Source organism: Mirounga angustirostris, unplaced genomic scaffold (genome assembly GCF_029215605.1).
Source record: "Mirounga angustirostris isolate CCGP_5_RB_7025 unplaced genomic scaffold, mMirAng1.0.hap1 SCAF_5, whole genome shotgun sequence".
NCBI lineage: Eukaryota > Metazoa > Chordata > Mammalia > Carnivora > Phocidae > Mirounga > Mirounga angustirostris.
The window spans coordinates 18154591-18173038 of NW_026991713.1; the positions used below are offsets into that span (position 1 = coordinate 18154591).

An 18448-nucleotide genomic window follows, 5' to 3' on the forward strand; every position below is an offset into this window, starting at 1 on the left:
ATAGTAGAAATAGTGTGTGATATACATTTTTTTTCCCCGGAAGATAAGATTGGGTGGATTCTCTGCAGGGAACTCCCCGAGCATTGCCTCGGGGTGATTGGATCGCTGGGGACACATGACTCTGGTTGGGCCAGGCACTGAAGCCTTTCCTCCTACCAGGGCAGCAATATCCTTCTGTACAGAGAGATTTCCTCCACTGAGCTTGATGCACAGGTATGGATGCAGTGGGCACCCACTAAATAGTTGATGGATGAATGAGGTATTGGTGAAAGGGCTCTTTCAACTGGATTCCTCAGCAAAGGTCTCTGGACCTGGCTGTTTTTTACCAGTCAAGGTCATGATGTGATTTAGAGGGACAGGGTCTCAGCCCAGAATAGCCTCACTGCTCCCTACAATCTGTCAGGGTTGCCTGACATTTTATCAGGGCTCATCTCTTTGGGACAGAATATTTTTAGTTCTAAGAGTCCTCTCTCACCTTGAAAAGACATGAGACGGCATAGAGGATTGCAGGTGAAAGTCAATGACCTTTTCACCCAAGACTTCGTTAACAGTTAATTTGTTAATCTAATTTGAGTTGTGTATATATTTTGTCAATTACCCTTGAGGACCAGGACACAAGAGAACATAGGACAGTTATGTTTTCCCTGGGGGTGCTGGGAAAGTGTGAGTTCAGAGGATGGACTGGGGAGGGGACACATTGAGGTTAGCCCTGAGCTCAGGGAGGTATACCTGGAGAGGCAGCCCAAATTGAGCATTGAAAGGGCAAAGTGGGAGAACCTAGCAGGCAAGTGATACCCATGGCACGGTTTTAGCTTTGGTGGGCTGTCCTACTTCTAGACACCCTAGTTCCATGCACCATGTTCTCACCTGTCCGGGCCCATCATATATGCACACTGTAGACTCTGTAGGGCAATTTCCGTAGTGAGTCTGGCAGGGGTCTACTGGTAAGCACACGTGGCCATCCCCGTGGTAGCCTTCTTGGCATGTGCAACTGTGCTGATTCGGTCCCAGGTACGTGCAATGAGCATGAGGATGACAGATTGCTTGTAAACATGGGTTGATGGCTTGAAAGGCAATGACAGGGTATGAGCTCATCAAAGTTGCACAGGCAATTTGATAGTTTTAAGAGAGAGTAATAAACAGTTCACCTGATGTCCCCCACCTGTTGAACAGATTTATATATGGCTGTCAGAGATTATAACTACAAATACTGTGTTGATATATTACTATGTCATGTTATGTGTGGATTTAAATATAAAATAGCATGAAAGAAAGCACTAATGCTTGTGGTATTTATAATAGGTACTGACCCTGTCTAAGCATTTGCCATACGTTAACTCAGTTAATCCTTACAACAACTCTGTAAGGAAGGAGCCATTATTATCCCCGTTTGATAGATAGGAAAATGGAGGCACAAGCAAGTTGAAGAATTTGTCCAAGGTCATGTATATAGTAATAAGCAGATCTGGGATATGAACGCTGGCAGTCTGCCTCCAGAGTTCATGTCCATAACCAATACACATCACAATCTCTCCCAAAGCGCATGAGCATGGAAAGGAAAGGAAATATAACAGCCAGTGCTCATCATATCACATGCCCTCTTTAATTCAACTAATGAATCAGTGGACATTATATCAAAAACTAATACCTTGGCTAATTGAATTTAAATAAAAAAAGGAAAGGAAAGAAAGACTGTATTTTATCCTAACAGCAGTACAGTTGATATAAAACTGTGTGTAAAAATCTATTTATGTGCTTTGATAATAGAAGGAGTGAGTGCCCATTTATTGAAAAGCCATCATGGATGAGCATGTGTTCGCCACTTGTTATATATCTCATTCAACTTAACACAGAGATAAATTGAAGTGCCATTGTGTTAATATTAGAGAGGTTGTGAGGTTTTGTTTTATTTTTTCTGTTGAGTAACTTAAACGTCTCAATTAATGAGCTAGCAGGATCTAAATTCGACTCACGCTCGCAGTAGTGGCCATCGCCTTGGTAATTGGGAAGGCATTTGCATTCCAGTTTCGTTTCATCTTGGCTGGAAGGTGAGCATCTGGAATTTTCGGGGCAGAGCAAGGCTGCACATTCAGGGATGGCTGCAAAGCAAGATTGTTGAGATACCCACATTAGTAGAATAACTGATTCTAAAAAACTCAACCAATGCAGTGTTCTTTGTGATTAAAAAATGTAATTAAAAAAGACTCACTGTGACAATTCAAAAAACAAAGGATGTATAAGGCAAAAATTAACCGTTTTCTGATTCTCATTCTTCCATTTCACTCCCAAAGTAAATAATATCAACAGTGAATATACTACATTCACTTATAAATTTATTTAGATGATTTTTTTAAACAAAATAGAATCCTGTGAAGATATTTAGCAACTTGATTTTTAATTTAACAATATATTACGGAGGTTTTTAAAGATCTATTTTAATCTCTTTTTTTTTAAAGATTTTATTTATTTGACAGAGAGAGACACAGCGAGAGAGGGAACACAAGCAGGGGGAGTGGGAGAGGGAGAAGCCGGCTTCTGGCTAAGCAGGGAGCCGGACGTGGGGCTTGATCCCAGGACCCTGGGGTCATGACCTGAGCTGAAGGCAGACGCTTAAGGACTGAGCCACCCAGGCATCCTTATTTAAACTCTAATAACTGTGTATACTTCATCATCTAGGGGGGCACAGGTGTTTGTCAAAAACTACAAGGAATCTGACATATTATCCAATGTGCAAAGCTAAGAAGTTGGGCTAATACAGTTCCACGGATGCTGGTAGAAGCTATGAGACTCCTGGGTTGGAGGTGAAGGACAGTTTATGACTCACATCAAGAGTAGTGGCCAGAGTGGTGGCATTTTTGCACCAGTTCTTCTAAGCCCCAAGTTCCCTGGAGCAATGCAGAGAGGGGCTGCAGTGGATTCCATTACAGGGGAGGAGCCCCAATCTTAGGGAACCTAAGTTTTTGGTTTTTTTTGTTTTTTTAAATAATAGGCAATGTATTATTTAGGGCCCAGGCAAGAGACAAAACGACACAATTATTTTATTTTATTTTATTATGTTATGTTAGTCACCATACATTACATCATTAGTTTTTGATGTAGTGTTCCATGATTCATTGTTTGCGTATAACACCCAGTGCTCCATGCAGAACGTGCCCTCTTTAATACCCATCACCAGGCTAACCCATCCCCCACCCTCTCCCCTCTAGAACCCTCAGTTTGTTCCTCAGAGTCCAAAGTCTCTCATGGTTTGTCTCCCCCTCCGATTTTCCCCCCTTCATTTTTCCCTTCCTACTATCTTCTTTTTTTTAACATACACAATTATTTGAACAGGGAATGTTTTAGTGTAAAGAATTATCGGCAGAAAACTCATGAGAGTTAAAAAGAATTCTAAAGAAGGTCATCCACAAGGAGATGCCAAGCCTGAGGGTTCATTTGGTGCCCGGGGAAGCTGCTTGCCACTGGGTGCTACCAGAACTGGAAGCTGAGAAGCTACCCCCTCGGAAGGGTAGTATACTTCTGTGTGTGGCTGGGACCAGGGCGGCTACAGGGGCCAGCCGTGTGGGAGAGAGGGGGGCATGGCTGGCTCTCCAGATGGCCAACCCTGCAGGGCCCTTGGTGAGCATAGCCCAGAGGAGAAAGCATACTGAACAGCAAGCATAACTCTGTGTGGTGGGACACAGGTCTGTGGAGTCTGGGGCTCCTGGCTATGCTGACGCCACTTGAGTCAAGCATTAGACAAGGTACACAGTAGGCAAACACTGGAGGAAGCTGGGCCCTGCAGGGTCTTAGCACTGGAGAAGCTGTGGAGGGCTGAGCAGTGGAGAAAACCCAAGTTCTTTGGGGCCCTGGTGAGTGGGCGAAAGCAGAAACAGGAAGAGATAAACCTTCCTTCTTCAGTGTCCCTCCAGCACCCTCGATTCATAAGATTTTACATCTTGCTGCCTGGCAAATGAGAAATATTTACAAATTCCCCTCCATTATCACAGAAGAGGCAAAAAAGATGAGTTTTGAGCTGAAAGGTAATCCATTGATAACTCGAACAGGCAGTACGCATGCCTACACTTGGTTCCCAAGGGAGACTCTACATCTTCCGAGGCTGTTTGCAATATAAACATCCTTGACAAGATGTTGGAACAAAGAGCAGTCAGTGAGCTGCACTCAAGAAGCATACAAATATGAGATACTCATGGAGAATTGTCCCCAACAGTGGCTAGTTGAACCAAATGTAGAGAACAACCCCCAACTCTTTCCGTAAAGTAGAATCATTGCCAGAAAGTGGCTGCCCTTTCAAGGATTACATTTCCAACCGCTCTTTGTGTCTAGGTGGGGTCATGTGACGACTTTACATCGATGGAATATTGAGAGGAAGTTGGATGTGTCATTCTGGATTTCATAAGCAGGGGTTTCTCCATCCTCTCTTCTTCCTTCCATGGCTCAAAGCAGAGCACTCTGAGGTGCTACAGAATGGCAGAGGCACAAAATAGAAAGATCTGGATCCTTAATCACCATGTGGTGGGAAGCTGGCGTCAACCATGAACACCCATACAGGACTGTACATGAGTAAGAATTATACCTCTGTTATGTTAAGCTAGAGGTTCCCCAAATTCCCGGGTCATGGTGCTTAGTGTCTTAATGTTTTCATGGTGCCCCAGTCTAAAAGAAATATCCACCAGGTCCATTTTTTAAGTTGTTAGAACCAAGGAATTCAGTAAGTGTGTCATGAGACCTCAGTAACAATTTGAAAAAGTAATGTGGTTGGTATAAAGAGAAATATTTTTACTTCATTCTTAAATAACCATATTTACTTATAAGTGGAATGTGTGAGCTTTTTGGACACTGCCCAATGTCTTAAACCTTGGAATCAGATTGGAGACTCCCTCCCTCATTCCATTCGAAAGGATTTTTGCATGATTACTTGCTTTTTATCTTAGCAACCACTGAAAACACAGCTTTGTAAGGATGATATCATTGAAAGGGATAATGTTGATAATGTTGAAATTGTGAACTAACTCAAGCTAGCAATTTCTGCAGTATTATACGGATGTATCGCTGCCTCCCTCAAAAGTTTAAAATATCCCATGACACCCTTGTGAGTTTGGTGTGGTAGCTTGGGGGATGCCTTCGTACAGTTTTGGAATCTTAGTGTTAAGCCGTTGGATTTTTGTGTTTGGTTCTTGCAGTGGCTGGCGTTATCCTAACGGGAGTAGGATGTGCTACAATTCACTCAACCATTTCCTACTGATGGACATTCAAGTTGTGTCTAGCTCGTGTTGTTCTTACAAACTATACTGTCATGAATTTCTTTGTACATATATTTTTACCTACTGGTGCCTGCTTCTCTCTTTCTCCAGGTAAATACCTAGAATGGGGGCTATGGCGGAAAACTGTAAGCATACTTTAAAAAATTTAATAGCTAAATTTCCCTCATAGGTTGTAGCAATTCATTTCCCCATTGACTGTACTGTAATTTTTCTGTTACCCACAGGTAGGTATTACCTATCTTTGCAATCTGTGTAACATAGCAAAAAACAAACCCCAAACCAAACCAAAACCAAACCTCCAAACCTTTAAAATATCACTTCATTATAGTTTTAAATTAACCTGTGATTCATTGGCATTTCTGCATGGGTTAAGCAAGTAGCTTGTTGGCTAGTTTTTATTTCTTCTCCTGAGAAGAAGCTTCGGCAAATTTTAAAATTGGGTTCATATTATTATGAAAACTTTTCTGCCATGTGGGTTGTAAATATTTTGTTCCAGTCTATCGTTTATCTTTTGACTCAGCAGAATTATTTTGTCATTTGGAGGCAAATCTGTCCGTGTTCTCCATTAGGCTGGCTTCTGGGCTGGGTATGCTGTCTTATTAAAAAGGTCTTTGCTCATGAGTCTGCTGGGCAATGATAGGAGTGGCCAGGGAAGGAGGCTGACTGAGGTCTACAGAAGGGGTTATCCTCTCCACCTGAGTTTCATTCTGCTGTTGATTTGAATCAGTCATTTGCATGCCTGTCTCCTCCACAGGAAGAAGGCTGTGTTTTATTCATCCTCCTCACTGTGCATAGCCCCACAGTGACTTTCCATCAAATGAGTTTGAATTTGTTGAATTTGAATCTTGTCCAATCCCTTCATTTTACAGATCAGAAGAGTAAAATCCAGAGGATAAGTTAAGTGAGGCTAGTGTCACAGGAAGAACGTCCAGTTTCTTAATGGCTAAGCTCCAAATTCACCCTTCATTACCTGCTCTTTGATAATGGATTGGGATTCTCTTTCTCCTTTATAGTAATATATGAAGCTTGGCCAGTAGGGGGGTCTGGGTGGCCACTGCAGGGGAAAGGGGCTCGTCTCGTGCTTCCTTTGTGCAGTGTTGTGTTTCTGCCGTGTTTGCTTTCCACTGCTGTACAGTCAGTGGGGCGGGCGTGTGAGGACACTCAGTGATGCTCTGCTTCAGCCATCACTCAGAGTGCACAGTCTATTTGTGACCTCGCATGCTCAGCTGGGACCCAGTGACCACCTTCCCACAGCCCTTTCCACACACAGATGTTGCACACTCCAAGTTTGGCACCCCCAGCCCTCCAGCTCCCTCTGTGTGCTTGCTCACCCCTAGCCTTGGCTCATCCGCGCCCTGGAGCATTGTTGCCTGCCTGCCGGATGAGTGTGGTCCCATGCTGGCTTGGGCAAACAGCAAACTTCTCCTCTACCCAGGGGCCTGCCACCAGCCCTTCTCCAACAAGGTTTGAACTCAGCCTTGGGGATGGTCACCCCTATCCAAGTTTCCTCTGTTATGCCCCAGCAGCCCTAGAGTTCACTTTGTGCTTTTATAGCCACTCTCCTATCATAGCTCACTAATTCTATTAGATTTCCCTTGTTTCAATCACCCTGTGGTTCCTATCTCATGCTTGGACCCAGTGTGATAGAGCATTTAAAGAATTTCAAATGATTTGAGTTCCAGCTCTTCTATTTGGTAGTTTTGTGACCTCTGGTGAATCGCTTAGCCTTAGTGAACCTCCATGTCCTGTGCATGTGTTCTGTCCTTGAGACATGAACTTGAGAACATGCCTTGCCCCCCTTCCTGGGTGGCTGACTTGTTGCCATAGCCTCAGCTGGTTTTCCAACTTTCTCTATTCTTTCCTTCGCACCGCCGCCAGCTTGACCTTCCTAAATCATAGCTATGTCGGTACATTGCTCCCAAACCTCCCATGACTTCCTCTTCTGTGCCATCTCTTCCCTCCCTTCTCCTCCCCTCCCATCATCTCCTTTCATTTCTCGCCCTTTTTAATTTTTGGTTTTCTCCTGGGAAGACATCTGATGGTGCCTCACCCACGTGGAGCCCTGCCTGGTATGTGAACACAAAGTTGAAAGGCATCCATCTGTGCCTGTCTGGTCTGGTGGGGCATTAAGGAAGCGGCAGGACTTACGCTTGTCACAGCTGGGGCCAGCGTACGCAGAGTAGCATTCACAGGTTCCATCGCCGTCTATCCCACTGTTGCACACTCCGTGCACACAGCTGCACACTGCAGACAGAAAACGGGGACTTTTTTCATTACCTGATATAGACTTCTGAAGATTCTGGAGGAGTAATGCTTTGAGATAGTTTTTGTTGAGGATCTGCACGAGGAGATAGATGGGAGGAACCAAGGGTTTGAAGTCCTAGAGACCCTGGTTTGGATCTTGGCTTCATTTTTCTTTTATTAGCTCCAATGTATTTACGTGCAACATGAGGATAGTGATACCTACCTCCTGGGATTTCTACAGCTGGGTGAGATCATGTATTGGGGCGTTGGAGTGCATTGGAGTGCTTTTCTCTACTTTTAAACTAGTTACTTCATCTTTGGATGCCTCAAGAAGAGAATTAACTTAATGTTTTTTATACGCCTGTCATGTTTAACAGAGAAAAGCCACCACTGACTCAATCACTGTTGGTGGTGGAAATCTACTGTCTGTTGGGATAAATCCTACCTCCTGAATGATGGGGACCTTCAAGTATAAAAAAGAAATCTGAAAGGGCAGAGAAGAACTATGCCATGTCTTTTAGCTTGAAATAGATATCTTTTTAGCCCACTGAGAGGTCATTTCAGGAATGACAAGTGAAGGGCATTTGAAATAAATGGTCAGTTCTTTAGCACTCGGTCTGCAGCTCACTTGTAGCAAGACTTACGATCTGGCTGGGTCACCAGCACCCTCGGCCCAGCCCTCTGTGCGACATACTGTATTGGTTTCCTTTTCCTGCTGTAACAAATTACCACAACTTAATTGTGACTTAAAACAACACAAATTTATTATCTTAATTTAATTACCTTAATTCTCCTTTGCCATGTAGCCTAACATATTTACAAGTTCCAGGGCTGAGGATATGGACTTCTTTGCAGGGACATTCTTCTGCCTACCACACATGTGTTCAGTGCCTGTCAGCCAATTTAATATTAACTCAAGTGAAACATAATTAAGAACATCCACTTGCTTAAAAACCTAACCAAATATTGGAAAAGCAAGGATTAAGACAGTATTTCAAACATCTAGTAAGACATCAAATCCTTTGAATTCTTTATTATATGTCCCACCTCGATCCCCTGCTCTTCATATCCATCGGAACTGTTCTCCTTCGGGTGCCTGTCATGTTTTGCCTGGACTGTTGCAATAGCATTTTATCTGGCCTTGCTGTCCAAGTTCTCACCTCTCTGTTCCATCCATTTCGTTTGACCAGTAATGGCAGGTGATCTTCTCCAAAATATCTCAGTGACCACCAATTGCTGACCAAATGAAATCCAAATCCCTCTCCTTGGCAAACAAGGCTCTATCCAATCTGATTCCAACCTTTTTACTTTTCATTTTCCGCTGCTTCATTTTATACATCTTAGGTTCTAAGCACAAGGGATGACTCATTAGTTTACCTTCCTTCCTTCCAAATACGTATTGAACATCTCTCATATTCAGGGTGCTGTGCTTGGGATTAATGACCTAAAGAGAAACAAGACAAAGTCCGTGCCCTCTATGTCTAATGGTAGGAAAAGGCAGCTCATCACAATGCAGTGTGATAGATCAATGGTGATGGGAGCTGGCCAGGAATAGTTGGGTGGGGCTGGCCTAGGAGAGACCCACCTCCTCCTGCATTGCACACTTCCATGCCTGGAATCCCTTGGGAGGCCTCCCTCCTCCCTGTATGTCCCTACAACATCTTTTTTGTTGCCTTATCGCAATACCCATAACAGCACAACTACATCATCAATCAGACAGCATCCTGCAGGGCCAGAATTAAAGTGAGAAGGGGGAGGCAGGATACAGGGAGAGGAGGGGGAGGCAGGGCAGGGGGTGGACAGAATGAGGCAAGGTAGCTCCAGTGCAGAGGTGGATCCTGCCTCTCTTTGATATTTGGATGTTTTACTCAAGAACTTAAAAACATGATTGTAATGGGTTGAATTTTGTCCCTCAGAAAGATACATTGAAGTCCTAACTCTTCGTCCCTCGGAGTCACCTTATTTGGAAACAGGCATTGCAGATGCAATTAGTTAAGCTGAGGTCCTACTGGGGCCTTCGCCCAATATGACTGGTCGTTCTAAGAAGAGGGGAGGACACAGACGTGAGGACACCACGCACAGATTAGAGTGGGGAAAGCCTGCCCGACCAGAAGCTTCGAGGGGATCGAAGGGCCCTCCCCAGAGCACTCGAAAGGAGCCTGGCCCTGCCCACACGTTGATTTTGGATTTCTAGCTTCCAGAACTGAGACCCCAAATCCTTGTTGTTGAAGCCTCCTGTTTGTGGCCCTTTGTTGCGAGGGTCTTCGCTAAGAAAGAAATGCCTTACCTTGACTACTGAGTTCCTGATGCCTCCTTAAATTTGGTGCCCAAGGCATGTCCCTCCCTCACCTCATCCTAGCACTGGCCCTGCACTTCCCTTTATTGAGCACTTACTATCCATCAGGCATTTTGCCACATGCTTTACCCACATTATCTCCTCTGATGCTCACTGCACTCGGTGCGGTAGAGCTCATGAACCTTGTGTTCCCTATGAAACGTGGGAGACATCCAGCTCAAGTATTCATACAAATAACGTGAAAGTTTAAACCGGACTTGCGGTTGTCATCCTCACTTCCAAAACGGACTTGCCGTTCTTGCTATTTTAACAAAGCACTTTGACGTTCGCCTGTGGCTGTAACTGTTGGAACGGGAGCTCCAGGGAGGAGTCAGATTGGTCATGGAGGTAACTGGGGTGCGGAGGGGGCGTATTATGTTTCGGTAGAGAAGGGTCAATTCAATTCAATTAAAAAAATATCTACCCAGTTCCTACCTAGTGGCAGTCACTGTAGGAGGCACTGGGTATACGAATATGAGTAGTTCACAATACCTAAATTCAAGGACAATTCAATTGCAAGTTTCTCTCGTCTTTGCTAATGGAAAAGCCAGCCAGCCAGCCAACCAGCCAGCCAGTCAGCCATCCAACCACCATCCATCCATCCACCATCCACGCATGGCTTGCTTACCATTGGACTGATTTTGTCCTCACTGACTATATGCTTCCATCGAGTGAATGCTTGTGACCTGCTGCTCAGAGCTTTGCTACAATGTCAATCCCACAGGCAGGTATTATTCCTGTTTTATAGATGGCAGGGTGAGGAGCTGGACTCGGAGGTTCAAGTTCCTAAGTGTCATGTAGCCAACGGAAGAGGGCGAGGAGGCAGAAGAGGGAAGTGAATGTGACGCAGCCCCGGCTCCCAACTTCAGTGCTAACTGTAAGAGCTGTCCTTGCCATCAAGCTTCCCTCCAGGCCATGTGGTATGAGCCTCTCCCTGTGTCCTGCGTTCTGGTACAGACACTGTACTGGATTAACTGACCCGGCACGGACAGCCTTTGGGAACACCTGATACCTATTGCAGGGTCACCAGCCACGGCTGAGAAAGTGCCCTTGGGAAGGAGAAACGAGTTGTGGAGGGATTCTGCGGTGTCTTTTAAGGAGCCCTTGGAGTTTGTTGAACTGGTGTCAGCAAGTCTCTAGAGACACACACAAACAAATTTGGGGGCGTGTGACTTTAAAGAGGTCAAAGCCATGGCCATTTGGGTCAGAGGGACAGTGCCCGAAGCCCCCAGTGCTATGCCCCTCGGCAGAGGGAGCTTCTCCCTCTCCTGTTCCCATAGCATCCTGTGTGTGCTGTGCACCCTGGATCGTAATTGTCACCTGCATTTCCAGCTCCTTGGGGAACTAATCTGTCTCCTTTTTAGCATCCTATCATTTGTCAGGGGTCTAATGTACGGTGGATGCTCATCAGGGGCAGAACAGTGCAGTGTTCGGGTGCCCAGGCTCTGGAGTCAGATATTTGGAGTCAAATTCTGCTACTATCCCCGAAATAACTGCTTGACCTTGAGAAACTTCTCTGTTTCTTTATCCGTAACATGAGGAACCCAGCTTGCAGAGTTGTGAGGATCCAAAGAGATCATGCCTGTCAAACTTTGCACGCTGCTTGGTGCACAGCGGGTGCTCAGCAAATGCTAGTTACTGTTATTAATGAGACACAACTGTGGGATTGATTTAAGAGTCATGTCAGAGACAGTGGGCTTTGCATTCTGCCCTAACCAGGAATGAGGCACAGAGCAGGCGAGGGCATTGGCAGCAGAGACGAAAACCCTTGGCAATGCAACTCTAAATCATTTCGAAACTAATCAACAGCAGGGTAGGAGAATGCTCTGGCAGCAGGTTAAAGTCAATGTTAAAAATAAACTACAGCTAATAGAGCTGTCCTACTTACGGGCAGAATTGCCACCTCCGTGGGACCAGTGCCTCACTGGATGAAACCACACTGGCACCCAGTGGAGGCCCAGCTGAAAAAGATTGCAAGTTTCTCTCGTCTTTGCTAATGGAAAAGCCAGCCAGCCAGCCAGCCAGACAGCCAGACAGCCAGCCAGTCAGCCATCCAACCACCATCCATCCATCCACCATCCACGCATGGCTTGCTTACCATTGGACTGATTTTGTCCTCACTGACTATATGCTTCCATCGAGTGAGTGCTTGTGACCTGCTGCTCAGAGCTTTGCTACAATGTCAATCCCACAGGCAGGTATTATTCCTGTTTTATAGATGGCAGGGTTTAGAGAGGCTGAATAGCTTGCCTCAGGTCACACAGCAAGTGGGGTTGGTTACATACTCAGGCCAGTCTGACTTCAAAGCCTGCTCTCCTAACCATTATGTTCTAGAGCTGCGCTCTCCAATATGGAGGAAACCAGCCACATGCGGCTATTTAAATTTAAGTTGAGTGACATGAACTAAGATTTAAAGTTCAGTTCTTCAGTTGCACTAGCTGTATTTCAGGTGCTCAGTGGCCACATGTGTCCCGCCACTGAGCACCAGGCTTCTGCTTGGATGGTACAGATTCAGGACATTCCATCATCTCCCAATGTTCTATTGATTGGAAACTAGAGCTTGGAGTTTTCTCTCCTGAGTCTTAGTTTAGGTTTCTTACTTAAAAATTTAGGTTTCTAATCCACCTTTCTCCCTTTCACTTGCCCTTCCTCCATGGCACAAACAAGTGTGAAGGGAGGATACTTTCTTTATTTAGAAATGTTTAGAGTCTCCTTGTATATCTGTGCTTATCACCAACTGGCACTAATTTCTTGGAGGCAACATGGATTCATCTTCTTTCCAAATTTTCATCCCCCAGCTGTACTTGGCTTTCTTGGTAAGTAAACAGTGTTGGATGCTGTCCTTTTTTCCTTTCCATTTCAATATTTATTTAAAATATGTGATTCAGATCCTAGGATTATGGTAGGAAAGGGCCAATTTGGGAGACATGTCCTTTAATACAACATACAATGTTAAAAACACACTGAATACCAACATCTGTTTTCAACTTGTTTTTGCCAACACCCTTATGAAATCATCTTCCATAGAGTGGTGGATGAACAAAAGCATAAGATTGGGGGCCACTAGGGAATCCTAGGTACTACTACTAATAATTGCTAACATTTATTGTGCACTGATGATCTCACTAAATCCTCATAATAACACTAAAGGAGACAATATTGTTTCTATTTTTACAGATGAAGACAAGGCAGAGCATGTGCTGGGTAAACTGAAGGTTCCTAGGGCTGAAGCCCAGTCTGAGGGTAAGCCAAAGCTCTAATTCTCTGCACATGGTGCCTCTCAAAATCAAGCTTGTGGGTCAGGACAACATGGCTGGAGTGAATTTGATCATTCGTTCATTCATTCATACACTCATTCACTCACTCACTCACTTATTCATCCAGCCATCAGAAGCGTAGTGTGTGTCTCGCATGCAGGCAGCACTGTGGGAGGTACTGGGGAGAAAGACATGTAGTACCTGCCTTCAAGGAACCATGGATTAGGAGACAATGTCTCCGCTGTTGCAGGTCAAAGTTATTACAGATAACTTTATAGTTATAAGTTATAAGTTATAACAGATAACTATTTATGGGGGTGAGATGTCAATGTATGGGCATAGGTTTTAATGCAAAAAATATTTGAATCAAAGCAGGGTCTACCAAATTTGGCTTTTCCATAAAAGCCAGAACTAAGGTAGTACTGGAGTAAAGGTCACCTGACATATCCTTTCTGGGAGACTGTGAATCTGGCAGACACTTCCCCTACTCCCCACATGCTCTAGGCCTTACGATTCCCTGCCTTCCAGCCAACTTCCAGTATCCTGTGAGCCCTTTCTAGGAAGGCTGCTCTGCCCGAGTGCACACTGGCGTCTGGAATCAGCTCGTTGTCTTTTCTGGCTTCTAGAGGCTGCCTACATTGCTTGGTTTGTGGCTCCCTTCATTTTCAAAGCCAGTAAAGGCTGGGGGATTCTTCCTCATATCTCATCACTCTGACACGGTATCTTCTGCATTCCTCCTCCACTTTTAAGGACCTTTGGGTACAGTAGGCCCACCCCGATAATCCAGGATAATCTCTTTATTTTAAGGTCAGATGATTATCAACCTGAATTCCATCTGCAACCTGAATTCTCCTTGCCATATAAGGTAATATATTCCTAGGTCCAAGGGATTAGGATGTGGACATTTTGGGGAGGTCCTCACTCTGCCTACCAAACTGTGGTTCCCGCTCCCCTCTGCTAGGATGACTCCAAGAGGAATGTTCTACAGTAATGCCCAGCTCCCCAGGGCATTAAGCTCTAATCATCTACACGGTCTCTGGCTTGATAACACGCCCTTTATTTTCCCTACGTCATTTTCTTAGTGTTTCTGGGGTTACCTGCCAAATATGCTACCCATACTGAAATCCTTGCTTCACGGTCTACTCCTGGGGGAGCCAAGAGAATGGACAAGCCGGTGTCAATTTGTTTGTTTGTTTAATCTGCAAAATGGAGCCAACAATCCCTGATCCGCTCAGGTGTTTGAGAACTTCTGAAAGGAAGGAACAGAACATGGTTGGCCCTATCATGGAAGAAGAGGCCCCTGGGAAGAAGGTCTATGCTGAGACCAGGACCCAGAAAGACCTCAAGGGCAAACAACAGGTGGATATTGGATCCTGGAGCCTGGAGAGAGGGAAGCGTATGCTGCCAAGTTTGCCAGAAAGCATTACTGGTGAGCAGCTGACTGCGGGTGCTGGAAACCACAGAGAACACGGTCTCTCTTTTTCAAAGACTACATGTGTTGTCAACTCTGTTTTGCCTGTGTAGACTTAGTTCTGTGTAACTCTTTGGTGTTTCCCCTACAAGGAATAGCCTTTCTGCGGTCTTCAGCTGCCGAAGCCAGGTTTTACTTTCAGCCCTTACAAATGCATCTGATTACGCAACAATCAGACGTACCTGCTGAGCAGCTGGGCCCGAACAAGTTGTCAGCACAGGTTTCGCAAGCTGTTCCCCCAAACCCGTCCTGTAGAAAACCAAGTAGATGGTGTGAGACCCAAGTGGTCGCCGTTCCAGGAAGCCCTGGGATTTCTTTCTTTCTTTTTTTTTTTATAAAGATTTTATTTATTTATGTGACAGAGAGAGACACAGCGAGAGAGGGAACACCAGCAGGGGGAGTGGGAGAGGGAGAAACAGGCTTCCCGCTGAGCAGGGAGCCCGATGCGGGGCTCGATCCCAGGCCCCCGGGATCATGACCTGAGCCGAAGGCAGACGCTTAACGACTGAGCCACCCAGGCGCCCCTGCCCTGGGATTTCTAACTGATGGTCTGGTCAGCATTTGTTTCTCAACTGTATCTTCCTTCCGTCCTTCCCTGAAGCTCCTTCTTCCTACTTCTGCCTTTATACTCGGCTGTTTTTGTGTTACAATGCATACATTAACCCTGCGTCATTTTCCACCAAGAGCCTGGAGCTCCTCAGAAGGGGGCTGCTTTGTCAGTCCAAAGATACAAACAGAGGGCAAGTGCTAACAGTCACATGTAATTTCACTTAGGAGTAAAATGAACGCTCTTTCAGTTTTGCATTTCTGAAGACAATTGAGCTCCATCCCTTTCAGAAGGATTTCTTTGTATTTAAATTATCAAAGGTTTGAAACTCACAAAAAGTCACTTTCATGGGATAACAATAGACGTTCTTCACTTGGCAGAACCAGTGACCACAGAGTAGTCTGCTCATGGTAGTGATTCTTAACAGGAAAAAAACCCAGTAATTTCTACAGCCCTGTAGAGTTTCACGAAATAGTTTCACATATATGATCTCATTGCACTATTTCAACAAATGTAATGATACAGGTATTTATTTTTTTTTATCAAACCCATTTTACAGAAGGATGTACTTAAGGCTGAGCGGGGAACTGACTCTCTCAAAGGTCTCCCGCCCCTAAGAGGTCATTTTGTCGCAGATTGTATACTCTTTTTACTAACAGTGCTACTTCTTAGAGATTCCACCTAGTGTATATGTGTTTAAGGAGGGACGACAAGTACGGAGAGGGGGAAGGAGAACATGTCTGTGAGCTTACCTGGCAGGAGCAACTTCCGTTTCCTTCCATGCCTTCCGCACAACTGCCCCTACCGCTGCAGGGGAAGCTCGCGCCTCCTGGACACTCTAGGGAATCAGAGGGCTCAGATTCATTCATTCATGCCTGCACACAGCATTTTGCAAGGATGCACTGAGCATCTCCTAGGGGCCAGGTAGTGTGCTAGCTGCCAGGGATAAGAAATGATTAAAGACCCTGCCGACCTCACCCAGGGTTACGTGGGGAAGGCGAGTGAATCACAGTATAGTCAGGTGCTGTCCTAGAAGGCTTTGGACTGTCTACCGTTTCTTGAGCATTTGCTATACTTTACACTTTTTAATTTTTATACTTTATATTTTTCTAATTAAGTTATTCCCACTGAAATCCTGAGATGTTGTTATGGGTCCTGGTTAGCAGATGAAGAGACTGAAGTTCAGAGAGGCCATGTAACTTGCCCAAGGTTTCACACTTTATAATTTGCAAAGCTGGGACTTCAGTTCATCTCTCAGCATTACTCTATAGCTGGGCTTCTTCCGCAGTGCTGTGGAACAAAATGCCCCAGGGAGCCCAGAGAAGGGAGCTATTGAAGTGCCTTGAGAAGTCTGGGAGATATCCTGAGGAGGAGTCATTCAAGCTGGGGTTTTAAAGGCTTGGTAGGAGAGTTTGTGTGAATAAGGCAGGATCAAATATTATCCCAAATTAAAGTTAGCAAGACAAATGCCTTCCACAAAATAGCTAATGATACGGAATTCTAGATAATAATAAAGGATGCATGCATATACTACTCAATGCAAGCCCCTGAAGTTAAGTCCTATTTTTAGCCCCATTTTCTAGATAAGGAAACGGAGACACAGAATAGTAGAGTGACTTGCCCAAAGCCATCCAGCTGGCCAGGGGTAATGAGGGACTCCCTCCTCCTCTACCAGAAGTGTCCACTTGTCGGACCTCCCTCCTCTCCTACCCCCATCGACAAAGATCCCCTGTGCCATATATCTTCCAAGAAATCAGCACCCATAGAAAATGAAAAACAGTTCTTGGAAAAAGAGATTTTTAATCACAGAGAGAACCAGTTCTCCCGAAGAGACCCCGATGGCTCATTTGAGTTACTAGGCTAGTTCTTTAAAAGAACATTTATACTTGTGGGTATGGGGAGGTGAGAGAGTCGAGTTCCACACCTGTGGATGGTGTTCTCTCTGGTTCCCCTCTTCCCTGCAGGCAGAATGTTGGTGACTTACAGAGTCTAGATGACACATTTTGAGTCTGTGGTCTTCCATCCCACAACAATGTCAGAGCCAGGGTTCAAACCCTGGCAGGTGCTCCAGAGTCTACCACACTTAAACACTGTTCATTGCTATGCTATATACTCATCATGCACTGCTGCAGCCCAGAGTCACAGCACAGATAACAGAAATGTTTATGAGGGAAGCAAAGGAGAAGACACACTGACATGTAGCTAATATTTATAAAGCACCTTGAAAACTAATATGTTAGTTTGGGCCGCTCTCACCAGCTGGGGCAGTGGCTACCTGAGACGCAATAGTGTCGTGAAAGAGTCCAGACTCTGCAATCAGCATCTCCTGGGTTTGAGCCCCAGTACAACTCTTTGCTATCTGTCCCCTTTTGGGAAAATTAATGCATGGCTCTGAGATTCAGTTCAAGTGTCTTCCTGGCAGGTTGCAGTAGGGGCTGGAAATATTAGGTGCTCAATCAATGGTTGTTATTATTTAGAGTGGATACTCCTCATCCTCTCCAGTTTCTGTTCTTTCAGATTGTGCTATAATAGGTAAAAATAGGAAATGCATTATTAAGCATCTGTTTGAATCAGGATTCTGTAAGGTCCTGGGTGTACAAAGTGAGCACATAGACCTGGTTCCTTATTTCCATGGTCCTACCAGTCCAGTGGGGAGAAAGTCATGGATTAACAGACAATCAGATAAATACTGGTTTGCAAACTGGGATGAGGCTAACGGGAGAAGAGCTTTCCTCAATCCACTTACTGGAAGTTACCAATTAACCCCAAACAACCTAACCCTCAATGGCCCAGTTGACTTAGATCTGGTCTCAATAAGGGGCAACAGTTGGATCATTAAAGAAGGGCCTTGTTAAAGAGTGTGGTCTTTATCCTAAAAAGAGCAGTGAGACGTCGGGATGAAGAGGACGGAGAGGGCCTAATCAAGCAGGTATGAGGTACACACTTTGAAGTTCATCTGAATTCCAACTGAAACACTTGCATTAAGAATGCTGAGCAAGGGGTGCTGATGAGAGGGTTTCCATAGATTGTTAACTATCCAATGTCTCTTCTTCTATTTCCTTTTGATATTAGGCCCTTCTTGGGCTGAGATGGTATTTTGGGAAGCAGGCTCATCTCTGGGCAGAACCAGGATAGAGGGGTAACAGCTCTGCCACAGTTTCCCTCTTTTGGTCACTGTGTCTCTCTATATGACTAGGCGTGCAAGGTGCTCTCTGAGGGACTGGTAGCTTGTCTTGTGGGCTGCCTCAGAAGAACACAGGGCCTCCCCAGCCCTGGGACTAAGCAATCAGCGCCACCTTGCAGAAATGCTCTCCCAGGCATTTTTATTCTGCA

General features: G+C 45.0%; 1 protein-coding gene across 1 annotated transcript in view; it reads right to left on the minus strand.

Annotated features, from left to right (window-relative positions):
• Window positions 1–18448, minus strand: part of STAB2 (stabilin 2) — a 144915-nt gene that overhangs the window by 109249 nt on the left and 17218 nt on the right. The window contains exons 4-8 of the mRNA XM_064590721.1: window positions 15868–15953; window positions 14751–14817; window positions 7410–7505; window positions 1974–2099; window positions 868–1064 (exon numbers count right to left, since the gene is read on the minus strand). Of these exons, the coding sequence (XP_064446791.1) occupies window positions 868–1064; window positions 1974–2099; window positions 7410–7505; window positions 14751–14817; window positions 15868–15953 (572 nt within the window). The remainder of the gene's footprint in view (window positions 1–867; window positions 1065–1973; window positions 2100–7409; window positions 7506–14750; window positions 14818–15867; window positions 15954–18448) is intronic.